Source organism: Papio anubis, chromosome 11, assembly GCF_008728515.1.
Source record: "Papio anubis isolate 15944 chromosome 11, Panubis1.0, whole genome shotgun sequence".
NCBI classification, from domain to species: Eukaryota; Metazoa; Chordata; class Mammalia; order Primates; family Cercopithecidae; genus Papio; species Papio anubis.
Window position 1 is genome coordinate 13,427,529 of NC_044986.1, and position 12,142 is coordinate 13,439,670.

The 12,142-nt window shown below is 39.1% G+C and overlaps 2 protein-coding genes across 6 annotated transcripts in view; one reads left to right on the forward strand and one right to left on the reverse strand.

Moving 5' to 3' along the window:
* Nucleotides 1-4,406, forward strand: part of MCMBP (minichromosome maintenance complex binding protein) — a 45,176-nt gene extending 40,770 nt beyond the window's left edge. For 2 of the 3 annotated variants that reach the window (XM_009215486.3, XM_003904334.4), the window contains exons 15-16: nt 2,126-2,214; nt 2,625-4,406. In XM_009215486.3, the coding sequence (XP_009213750.1) occupies nt 2,126-2,214; nt 2,625-2,751 (216 nt within the window). In that variant the 3' untranslated portion in view covers nt 2,752-4,406. The other variant, XM_021943745.2, reaches the window with a different exon arrangement.
* A 641-nt stretch (nt 4,407-5,047) lies between these two features.
* Nucleotides 5,048-12,142, reverse strand: part of INPP5F (inositol polyphosphate-5-phosphatase F) — a 105,215-nt gene continuing 98,120 nt past the window's right edge. For all 3 annotated transcript variants that reach the window (XM_009215482.2, XM_003904333.3, XM_009215483.2), the window contains 4 exons: nt 11,992-12,065; nt 11,295-11,423; nt 10,591-10,678; nt 5,048-7,549 (listed from right to left, as the gene is read on the reverse strand). In XM_009215482.2, the coding sequence (XP_009213746.1) occupies nt 6,397-7,549; nt 10,591-10,678; nt 11,295-11,423; nt 11,992-12,065 (1,444 nt within the window). In that variant the 3' untranslated portion in view covers nt 5,048-6,396. The remainder of the gene's footprint in view (nt 7,550-10,590; nt 10,679-11,294; nt 11,424-11,991; nt 12,066-12,142) is intronic.

Below are 12,142 nucleotides of genomic sequence, written 5' to 3' on the forward strand. Positions count from 1 at the left end.
AAAAAGTTGAGCTTCTTGGAGGTGGAGAATAATTCACATTTTGGGGAAGTTTTCAACAAATTTGGGAAGGTTTTGGCCATGTTTCTTTCTGCATCATTTCTCTCTCCTCTCCCTCTGACACCCCCACTATGTATCTGATGGTGCATTTAATGGTATCCCACAGGTCTTCAAGCCTCTGTTCATTTTTCCTCATTCTTCTTTTTTTGTTCTTAGACTAATCTCAGTGAACTTATCTTCAAGTTTAGTTATTTTCTTCTGCCTGGTCAAATCTGAGTACCTCTAGAGAATTTTTACTATGTTTTTCAACTCCAGAATTTTTATTTCCTTCTAAAAAATTATTTCTCTCTTTTTATTGATACTATTTGGTGATTCTCACATTTTCCTGAAGTTCTTTTTATGTGGTTTCCTTTAGTTCTTTGAATGTTTAAAATAGCCAACTTAGAGTCTTTTTGTCTGATGTTTGAGTTTCCTCTGGGACAGTTTCTACTGACTCCCTTATCCCCAAAGTGTGAGCCATACCTTCTGGTTTCTTTGTACCTTTTTGTTGAAAACCAGACATTTTATTTGGTCAATGGGGTCTCAGTCTGTCACCCAGGCTGGAATAGTAAGTAGCACAACGACAGCTACACTGCCACCTTAAACTCCTGGGCTCAAGTGATCCTCTTGCCTCAGTAGCTGGGATCATAAGTGTGCGCCACCATGCCCAAATAAAGTTTTTTGTTTTTGTGTTTTCTTTTTTTTGTAGTGATGAGGCATTGCTTTATTACCCAGGCTGATCAACTCCTGGCTTCAAGTAGTCCTCCCACCTTGGCCTCCCAGTGTGTTGGGATTACAGGCGTGAGCCACCACACCTAGCCACAACCAGACATTTTAAATTATATATTATGACAACTCTGCTTGGGAAGTTAGACTCTGGAAATTAAACCTCCCTAGGGTTTATTGTTGTTGCTATTTGTTACTGTTGGTAGGTTGTTTAGTAACTTTTTTGACTAATCCTATAAAGTCTGTATCTTTGTCACATGTGGGCACTGAAGTCTCTGCTCTGTTAGTTTTGTGGTTAATGATTGGAAAGAAATTTCCTTAAATGCCAGGAAGTAGGTAGTCTCTCAGTCTAAGGGTGAATAGTAATCATAAATAAAAATAAAAGTTGGGGCAACCCTTCAACACTTAGCCATACAATTTACAAGCCTGCCTTAGCCTTCATTTCCTGCTCACACAGAGCCTCCAGGTTATCCAGAGGTGGGAGTTTAAGGTCTCTGAGCATGTCTGCAGCCTTCCGAGTTCCTAGGAGTTATATACGTGAGGTTTTCAGAGCCCTCTGTGGACATCTGATTTCCCAGTTAGCTTTTCTGTTTAAGGGTTTGGGTTAGTCTGTTGTTTGCCACAACTGTTACCCAGTGTCTCAGGTAGCTAAGGTGATTGATAATTTCTTCTAATTGTTTTTGATAAATGCCCTGGGGAAAGAGGTGGTTCATAGTAGACAGGCTTCCAGTCACTTTAAATAAAGACAACCTTGCAAATGGGTCCTTCCAGGGAGCCACCAGACAGGTGGTCAGATGACAGTTCTCCAGGAATGGCACTTTGAAGGAGCCCTAGCCCTGTTCTCTCTCCGGTGGCTGCCAGGCTGTTGGTTTTTGAAGAAGCTATTAATTACCGCCTGGAGGGGAAGGGGTTGGAATATAGGAGTAGGACATGTTAAAATGTCGCAAGGCTCAACATTCTTACCAGTAATCACCTGGTTTTCTGGCATAAATGCTCTCTGGATTGCTGCAAGTGTGGTTTTATTTCTAGTTTTTAAGAAACTGATTTTGATCAGTGTTAACAGTAGAGACAGTTTTCTGCAGTCCCTTCTCTGCCATTTTCACTAACATCACTCCCCCTTTGTTGAAAAGCGTTCCTATGCCAGTTGCTGATTTATATGTTTGCTTGACCTTAAATGAATCTGAGTTTCATTATTTTCTTTTCATCAGCAGCATTATTTATGTATATGCTTTGGTACTTTCACCTATATTGCCTCCTTTGTCTAAGAGGCTGACATCCACCTTATTATATCAGTCAAGGAACCATGTTCATTTTCTCTTCCTTACAAAAATGCACATCATTTACATTTACTCTCTTGATAAAGGCAGTTGAAGATGACTTTGTGGAAATGCGGAAGAATGACCCTCAGAGCATCACTGCTGATGATCTTCACCAGCTGCTCGTGGTGGCTCGGTGAGTGGCATGTGTGCATCGTTTTCTCAGTAAGCTTGTGTATATAAGTCTTCTGAGTTATTCAGCAGTAACTGAGGCAGACTTCTAAAAACGGAAATGAACTTTTCCTTTCAAAAACGCTGTTATGAAAGGGCTCATTGAGGGGGAATCGAGTTTGGCTGGTGATCTCTTCAGTGGAACAGGCGTGCTGCTTGTTCTCTAAGCTTCAAAGAGCGAGCCACCCTCCAATTCTGACTCTTCAACACTTTCTTTGTAGAAGCCTGACTTGGCTATTGACGTGTGTGTAACTGCCAGACGGTCTTGTCTCCTAACATGGTCTGTGTTTTCACCAAGTATTCCTAGGTCTTAAAAAAATTTAAAACTTACTTTCCCAGCTCTAGACTTACATTTGTTTCCGTGTTTGCAACCAGGTGTCTGTCTCTCAGTGCTGGTCAGACAACGCTGTCAAGAGAACGATGGCTGAGAGCAAAGCAGCTGGAGTCTTTAAGAAGAACGAGGCTCCAGCAGCAGAAATGTGTGAATGGAAATGAACTTTAAAGATCTGATGCCTGTGAAGAGTAATGGGCAAATTGTAGCCACATGATTGTAAAATTCAGATGTTCATTTATACCACATTGTTTTATAGGTAATTTCTATCACAAACCAATGACATTTCCTGAAACCAAGCCTGATAACATCTGATGTTTATATGCTATTCAGTAAGGACTTTTACCTTACTGATTTCATGGAGCTTTTGAAGTTTGTTTTATAATTATATAAATTAGTAATGATGTAAAAAAAAAGTATTTGATATTAAAAGTTTAATATTGATAATGTTGCTGATTATACCTTTTCCTTAGCTTCAGCTGAGTCATAGGCCAGACTGTTGAAATGCTGAAATGAAGAAGGTTGTTGCAATTTCAAAGTCAGAGGTATCATGCTTCGGATTCCTTATGTTTTCCAGTTCTGTTTTCCAGTTCACAGTGGGTTGGGTTGGGGTGCATTCAGTAGTCCATCTTTGGGGAACGGAGGCGGATTTGCCATTGATTCACATGACTCCGTAAAATTCTGTCCTGTCATTTCCCAGATGTTTGGCCACAGAAACTTTTTCTCACTTAACATTTGTTAACAGCCTGCAAAACTAGACTTGTACATGGCAGACTTTTATATTTTGTGGACCAGTAGTAACACTTCCAAAAATCTGGGGGACTATAAGGTTGCCAATCTACCTTGCCAAGTAATTTGAATAAATCACTATTATCACCATTTTTTTCATAAAAGGACAGTCTCTGAATAAGAGTCCTTTAAATGGAATGAATGTAGCTTTTGGGGGCAAAAGAAACCGAGACACTACATTGTCTTTATCTTCTCCTATCCCGGTGCATTTGAGAACCATGCATAAGGGAATGCTGTGCTACAAAGCTGTGTCCACATATGAAAACAAAACAGTAAGCTTAAAAACCAGTACCCCCTTTAGAAAGTTATTTTCTTAATGTCATGTTGTAGTTGCTTTGATTCTATTGGATTTTTGGCATTTTATGTAGGTTCATCCGTTGTTCCAAGTATGTTAGATCAGCTAACATCTGCTACTTCAGTAACAGCCTCATACAGCTGCAGGTAGGTTTTCTCCAGACCAATTAGTTTCAGTAGAGCAAACTAACAGACTATAGTAGCATGGTTATGGCAACCAGACTCTTCAGAAAGGTTAGGACGTTACTTTTTAAGCTGGCAGTGGTATGAAGTAGCTTACCTAGTTGGAGACATAAAGGATCCCTTACATTTTTTCCTATAAGGCCTAAATTGACATTGTTAACCAAGGAAACAGGGTCAGCCTTGAAAAATCAAGGAATTCATTGTACCTAATAACTGAAGTAAAAATTACTAGTTGTTCAACTTTTCCTAAACGCAAATCTATTTTTATAAACTAATGTAAATAATGTTTATATTAGAGTTTAACTGGTTTTCATTTTTATAACTGGTAGACTAGACCTTCCTTAAACTTTTAGAAATAAAATGAAGGCTTAACCTGGATTTGTGAGGATAAAATACATTTTCTTTAACTGTCCTACAGCAAAGTAGATTAGTCACCATGTGTTTTTTGTGCCAATGTAAATTGTAATTTACCAAAGAAAAATACATACATTGCTTGGTCTTGCAGAAAAGTTCCCTTGAAAGAATCTTTCCAATAAATAAAACTTCCCAAATTACCAGTACCTTGGGCTGTTTTTCATGAATGATAAGATTCACCATCCCATGTGATCTGTGTGGGAAAAGGCCATGTCCTCCTGGTGGAAGACACGAGAGAGGTGAACTGAAGTGGAGGTGGTGCAGCAAGAGGGACCTTCCTGCTCAAGGCCCACCCAGGCAGCAGAATGCAGTGCAGCGCTTGGCTGCAGAAATCCTTTGTCCCTCACCTATATACACATGGACAGTCAAGTTTGTTGCTCTAATGTAAGGCACAGCGTTAACCCTGTATGGCCAGGAAACTGAGTAGACTCCTGTGTAACCCTGCGTGGAACTTTGCCTTAAAATAACTTTTCAAAAATCTCTTTCAAAACTGTTTCTGTGGAGTTTAAACATGTATTTTATCACCTAATGTTGGGTTGTATTTTCCCCCATGTTGGGAACCCTTAATATTTTCAGGACCCGGAAGAAAAGTTGGTAGAAGCAAGCATTCAGTTTTGAATGTTTGGATTTAAAGTATAGTTTCTGATCCATTTTACTTTTTAAATCATGAGTATACTTCAAAGGAGTAAAATACTGGCAACAGCTAGACCAAGTGTTCAGTTATAGCAAATTTGCCCCGTTTACAAATTCTTTAATCTGTTATGCAAGGAATTCTCATACACATTTGTCACTTTAAATTACAGTGATACTTTATTTTAACAATCACAAGATTTAACACGTAAAAAAAAAATACCACTAATAAATAACAAAAGTGGAATGCTTATCAGAGTTACAACAGACATAATGTTCAGCCGAGAATCAATCACATCAACAGAGTAAAGCTCTAAAGATACCAGACAAACCAATACTTGTTGGAATATGCCGTACAACTTTCTTACCATGGGGATTACAGGGGCAAACCCTGGTTCTGTGTGGTCAAGAGTTAGTCAGACAGATTCAGCACAGTTGTGCTTCAGACTAAATTTTTTTTGAGACAGTCTTGCTCTGTCCCCCAGGCTGGAGATCAGTGGCACAATCACAGCTCACTGCAGCCTCAACCTCATGGGCTCAAGGAATCTTCCTGCATAGCTAGAAACACAGGCATGTACCACTAAGCCCAGCTAATTTTTGTATTTTCTTGTAGAGACATATGTTTCCCAGGCTGGTCTCAAACTCCTGGCCTCCCAGTGTTGGGATTATAGGTGTGAGCCACTGCACTTGGCCCAGACTAAATTTTGAAGTTGTTGATCGTCTACATAAGATGTCGAGGATGCCCCTCCTGGAATAAATGAAAACCGGACTTCTGGGATTTCCAGTAGCCAATATGTGTGTGTTCTTACATTCCTGAAAACAGCAAAATGGAATTTAATAGGTGCTGGTATTCACCTCTGATGTATCAGGTTTACTGTGTGACAAGTCTTAATATTCCTAGGTTTACACTGTAGGCAGCAGAGTATTTTTAATGTGTTCAAGTAGAATATGGGGGAAATTAGGATCAAATGAGAATTCATTTCTTTAGTGTCAATAACCCTCAACTCCTCAGGGAATAGTTAAGCCATCAAAACTAAAATAGCTTTATATTCAAATGCTTTGGTAACATGTTAGTCACTAAAAACTAAATGTGTAATTTGTAGAGGTAACACACAGGAATGAACTGACAAACAACAAATTATGAAAAATGCTAATCCCCTAAGCATCTGCATGTCCAGCCCTTGTGTCTACTTAATGTAGTCTACCCACCCCACTCCAAAAAAAAGGTTGTTTATCCCAAAGTGACCTGTTGCTGAATTACTTTCAAATAAGCAAGGTGCTCTGTAGTGTATAAGCTACTCAGGTCTACACATTCTAGAATGATGCGCTTCTGTAGTCCTGGCTCTAAAATCTGGAGATCTACTCAGGTTCAGACTCCTTTTAAAACCCTTTCCAATGAACAGAATTTGTGATCCCTGGATTCAGACAGTACAATTAAAATACCCCAAGAGATAAAAACTTCATATTTTTAAATAAAAGCCATGGAAGGATTCTTACGGCTAAAAGCTAAATCTGAATTATCCGTGTCTGGCATTGTATAAACATCCTTTTAAGTTCATTTTGCTGGACTTGATTAATGACTTCAGGTTCTGCAGGACTCTTCTGAACTTTTGCCACTGCAAAGTTTATCCCATGGGTTAATCCAGCTTGGGTAATACTAGCAACCTGGACCATGGAACTTCGAATCTTGGCAAAGGGAGAGACTGCTCTGCTGCTACTGCTCTCTGAAGGAGAAGGAGTTACGTGAAGCCCTGTCTCAAGTTCAAGCATGCTGGAAGCGGAGCTGGGGGTTTTTTGAGATGCAACTGAATGTGCTGGCTCAACTGACAAAAACTGTGGGCCTGTTGCAGAGAGAGAGACATCTAATTGAGATGGCCGAGAAGGTGTCTGTTCTGTTGATTCTGATTGGGTTTCTTCGTTTGAAACTTCACGGGTCATTTGATTTCTTTCCTGACTAGCCTGCTGAGACACAGACCTGGGCTCTGAAAGGTGGGTCACTTTGTTTTGTGCATCTTGCACAAATCTGTGGCAGTAAATATCCATAGGCTTGGCAAAGCCAGTCAATATGTGTATGTTGCCAGCAGAAGGGCTTTTCTTCAAAGGAGACTCCTGGCCTTTTCCAAGCCCACTGCCATGAGCAACAGTTATCTCTGAAGGAGCATGAATGCTACTATCTGTGCTGCTAAGAGACTGGGACCGACTACCCAATCGAGGCGCTGAAGCAATAATACCACAACTAGGAAGAACGTAATCTACTGGCCCTACACTCTCTAATGAGTTAGCTAGCTGCCTGTCTTCATCAGACTTAGAATTTGTAAGGAATTCATCAGAGTGGTATGAGTCATTATCTGAAGACATGTCCCCATCAGACTCTGCCTGAACTTTATCCATCACTCCTGTGTTTTCCATAGTTTCAAGACTACTGTCTGATTTCCAAAGATTTACTTTTAAGTTTGGTTTTAGAAAGTTAACTTTCATTTCAGGTTTGGTAAAGTTTCCTAGCTTTCGGAGGTTGCCAATATTTACATTGGATTTGGTCTGCTTCACTTTTTGATTTAGAGATGAAAATTTGCTCATTAAAAAATTCTTTCCCTGGGCCAAAGAACCTTGGTTTTGAGATCTGATACCAATGATGTCTTCGTGAGGTTTACTGCTCTTCCTGCAAATTAAAAGAGAAAATAAGTTAATCCCCCATGGAATCCAATATACCAGTTCCAGTTATTAATATAAGTGAAAACACTTACTTATTCAAATTGGTCCCAACTTCTTGAGAACACTGCATTGCTAATTGATAGGTAACCCCTTAGAGTTGACATTAAAACAGTGCTATCCAATAGAAATAATGTGAAATACATATGTAATTACAATTTTTCTAGCAGCCACATTAAAAAGCAATGAAATTAATTTTAATATTTAACCCAATATATACAAAATATTTCAACATAAAAATATTAAAAGATTAATATTCCTTTTTGAACTAATTTAATATAGGCAATGTGTAGTGTTCTGTAATTACAGCACACCTGAATTCAGCCTAGCTGCATTCTAAAAGGCTTCACAACCACATGTGGTGAGTGGCTGCTACTGTGGGCAGTGCAGGTCTAGCACCACCACCATCTGATTATAAATGGGAATCTGCAGCACCTGAACGCAGGTTATCTAGACACATCCCAGCGTGGCTCCATTCAGGTAGTGCAGGGAGAGAGGGGTAAGACTTCCATTTTCTTATATGTCCTGCGGGTTACCTGAATTTATTTAAAAAAAGATTTGGGACATTTAACACAATTACTCTTAGTGTCTTCTCTCCTTTGGTATCCCTCATGACAGCTACAAATAAGAGAGAAAAGTTGATGCTATTTGCCACAAATGTCTTAGTCTGTGCATTTGTCCTGTTGGGTCATGCAAGGTCACTGATCATGAGCATACTACAGAAAAATTATGGGTTAAAGTAATTCTTCAGCAAAAGCCTGAACAATTTTCTTCTGGCCAAATGGCTCTCTTCACTAGAAGAATGTGGACCACAAAACCTGACAGATGCTCATTAGAAAGAAAAGCCACACTTTTTAAATGTGATATAATCTGTTGATAGGCATTCTTTTTCCAAATTCAAAAGCCTAATGTTTAAAACATACTATTTTCTCTACAAAGTACTTAGAAAAAATTTCAATGTTTCCTCTCATCAGTTTACTTAGGAGTTAAAAATGTATCGCTTGTGGCCACATGAGTTGTGTCAAGGACGGCAAAATCCTTGCAGGGGCTTGCTCTCAGACTGATTCTCTTGGCAAAATACCACCTACCTAAGTACTTGTGGAGACAGTGTTACTCTATCAAAACTTTTAAACACACCTAGAGGGATATCCTAAGCATATTTTAAATGCCGTATCACTCAAGAAAATGAGACTCTGGGCCGGGTGCAGTGGCTCACGCCTGTAATCCCAGCACTTTGGGAGACCAAGGCGGGCAGATCACGAGGTCAGGAGATCGAGACCATCCTGGCTAACACGGTGAAACCTCGTCTCTACTAAAAATACAAAAAATTAGCCTGTAGTCCCAGCTACTCGGGAGGCTGAGGCAGGAGAATGGCATGATGAACCTGGGAGGCAGAGCTTGCAGTGAGCCGAGATTGTGCCACTGCACTCCAGCCTGGGTGAGAGCAAGACTCCGTCCCCCAAAAAAAGAAGAAGATGAAACTCTGGGTCTTCAGAGTTTTTCCTGAAACTGAGGATAAGCAATAACCTTTAAGGAGGTGGGTGCAGGGTTAAAGGAGTCTGACAATCAGTTTGGCACTGTTAGGGACAAGTGATATATTCACGTCTTTTAATCCAGATTCACAACCTGGGGATGCTATTCTCAAGAAATTATCCTAAACATGAGAAAGTAATACATGACAAAGATATCTGTCATGACTTTTTTATAAAAGGAAAAAATGCTAGCAACCAAAATTCTTGGCAACTGGGTTTAATAGCTGTGTGCCAGGTCTAAGTGCGTTATCATTCAGTTCATGCAATGCACTGACATGGATTTTCTCTCATCTTACAGATAACAAAACTGAAGTAAAGGCGTATGTTTTCCAAGGTTAAAGAGTAATTGATGGAACCAGGAGTCACAGAATCCACATTCTGAACCCACACAATACATTTCCAAACAGATCACAGTAGGCATCTATTTAAATGGTAGTTACGAATTCTACAGTAATATGGAAAATGCATAAAATACAATCTTTAGCAATGAAAGATTATTAACCTGTATAGGTTAAAAATGTACAAGAGGCTGGGTGCAGTGGCTTTCCAGAAGAATTTCAATTAACAAGTGTAGAAGGAATGAGAATTAGAAAAATCACCACAGATCATGACAGGAAGAAACACCACAGACAAGATCCACGATGGTGATGAAAATGAATAGACTTCAATTTACACAGAAACAAGATTTACATAGTCTCAGAGTGTTTTCCCCTAAACATTTAGCAATTATAAAGAGGAAGACACAAAGTTTGCAGTGCAGAATCCTGGCAGATGCCACTACCCCAGCCAAGTAATCAAGCTTATTCTCAACAATACTACATAGGCCATCATGCCCTCCCTCCCGACAGCATGAGGCTCTGAGAAGTGCACATCACTTCTGCGGTGTCCTTCCTGACAATGCGTAACCTCAGCTTCATCAGGAAAAAACACTGGACAAACCTAGCTTAAGGGATGTTTTACACAACAGCTGACCAGTACTCTTAAAAAATGTCAAAATTATGAGAGAAAAGACAAGATTGAGGAAGTAACATTAAATTATAGAGACAACTAAATGCGGTGTGGAATCCCAACTGGATCCTGGAACAGAAAAAGGGTGCTAGTGAACACCTAGTGAAATCTGTATTTTGATTAATCTTACCGTGCCAAGGTTACTTTCTTAAGTTTTGATGAATGATCTATGGTTATAAATTGGTAACATGAAGGGAAACCGAAGGAAGGATACATGGAAACCCTCTAAATTACCTGTGCAGCTCTTCTGTAAGTCTAACACTTACCTGAAAATTGTATACATGAAGAATGTTAAAAAGTATTTTGATCCACAGAAATTTGATCCTTACCTCTCTAAATACCAACACCTTACCATAATGTGATCTCCTCCCCTTTCCCCCTGCAAAGAATTTTAAAGAAATAAGACTTTGGATAAGAATGCCTTTATTCTTGAGAGAAGCCGTATGCTCACCTCTCAAGTTTCTTCTCAATTATGGGTACATCCGATCCCATGGCTTGCTTGGTGATCTGCAGCATCTCTGCAATGCACTGAAGGGTATCTGCAACCCAAATATAACTGCTTGCCAATTTCTCCATGAACATATTTAAAAAAATAGCAGTTCTAACCCATATACCACTGAATGAAATTTGTGGTTGTATAATTAAATACAAATTTATTGGCTTCAATTTATAGAAAACTGCTACCTGTTCACTACTCTCCCCACTAATTCATGATGTTCTAAAATTTTAAGAGAAAACAACAAAAACAAAAGAATGAAATCGAGGAATTAGAAGTTTGTTCTAACTCATGTTTGTTCAAGCACTGTGACAGATGCCGCAGCAACAGCCATGGACAAGGCAGGCATGGCTCCTGCCTGCTACAGATGAAAAGAACATGACATGTGAAGAGCCTTGACACCCATATGATCACTGATGGGGCCAAACTCAATGAGAATCCCTGCTAAAGAGAACTTTGCCCCAAACTAAATAACACATTCAGATCATCTCCCTGGGCTGCTGGAAACAGAGCTGCTATTTCAAGGTCTCATATTCCAAAGCTATTCCCAGGACCCTCTCTCATTCAGTTGGTGATATGAAATGTCCCCAATTCCTTTTGGGCTTTTAAGAATAAATAGAAAGTTTTCACTGAATACTTTCATCTCTTCCTCTTTTTACCTTTTCCATCTTCTTCAGGATTACGCATTACAGCTCGCAGTGTGTGGAAATAGCCACTTGCTTCTTTGTATCTGTAGTGCAGTCGCATGCAGGAGAACTTTGGCTTACCAAAAAGAGTGGGTTCAGGGCCTAAAAACCCAAACGAATATGTATAAAGTTAACTCTTTCACATAACATTTTCTTCTATTATCTTCAAAAAACCCAACACATTTTTCTTTGTAATATAAATGACAGCACACAAAATACAAACTTCTGGTGACCATTTGCTTTGATAAATAAAGCTAGAAAAACTCTTTCAATCTCAATCATTTAAGCTTTCTTGATCCCTAGGGTAATCTTCACAAGGTAAATAATAAAAGGAATACGGTTATTATGCTAAGACTATATCCATCACTAACCCATAACGAATAGAAAGGAAGTTCTAAGAAGTAGACAGCGTGGAATATCCCTTTCTGGTTTCTTACATGTTATACTGGTCTCCAAATTCCACTGTAAGAAGAGCCGACATTTCTGCCTTAGGATTTCATACCTATTCCCTAGACCTTATCAAAATGCTACTAACAACAAATGGAAAATAATAGTGAAAAAAAGCATTTGTAGGTGAAACTTAAACCAGATACTTGCTTAAATAATTTGACCCCCTCTTGGGAACAACAGCATTTGCTTTTTATGACTTGATTAGTAAGTTAAAACTTACCTATTTCGATTTTTTCCAGGTCTTCTAGACTTAGTCGTTGATACTGGTTTACTTTATCAACTTCATCATCATAACTAGATAAAGGGAAATGAAGTTAAAAGAGGATTTAAATCAAAAGCATATTTGGCTCATTAGGGAAGGCACAACAGCT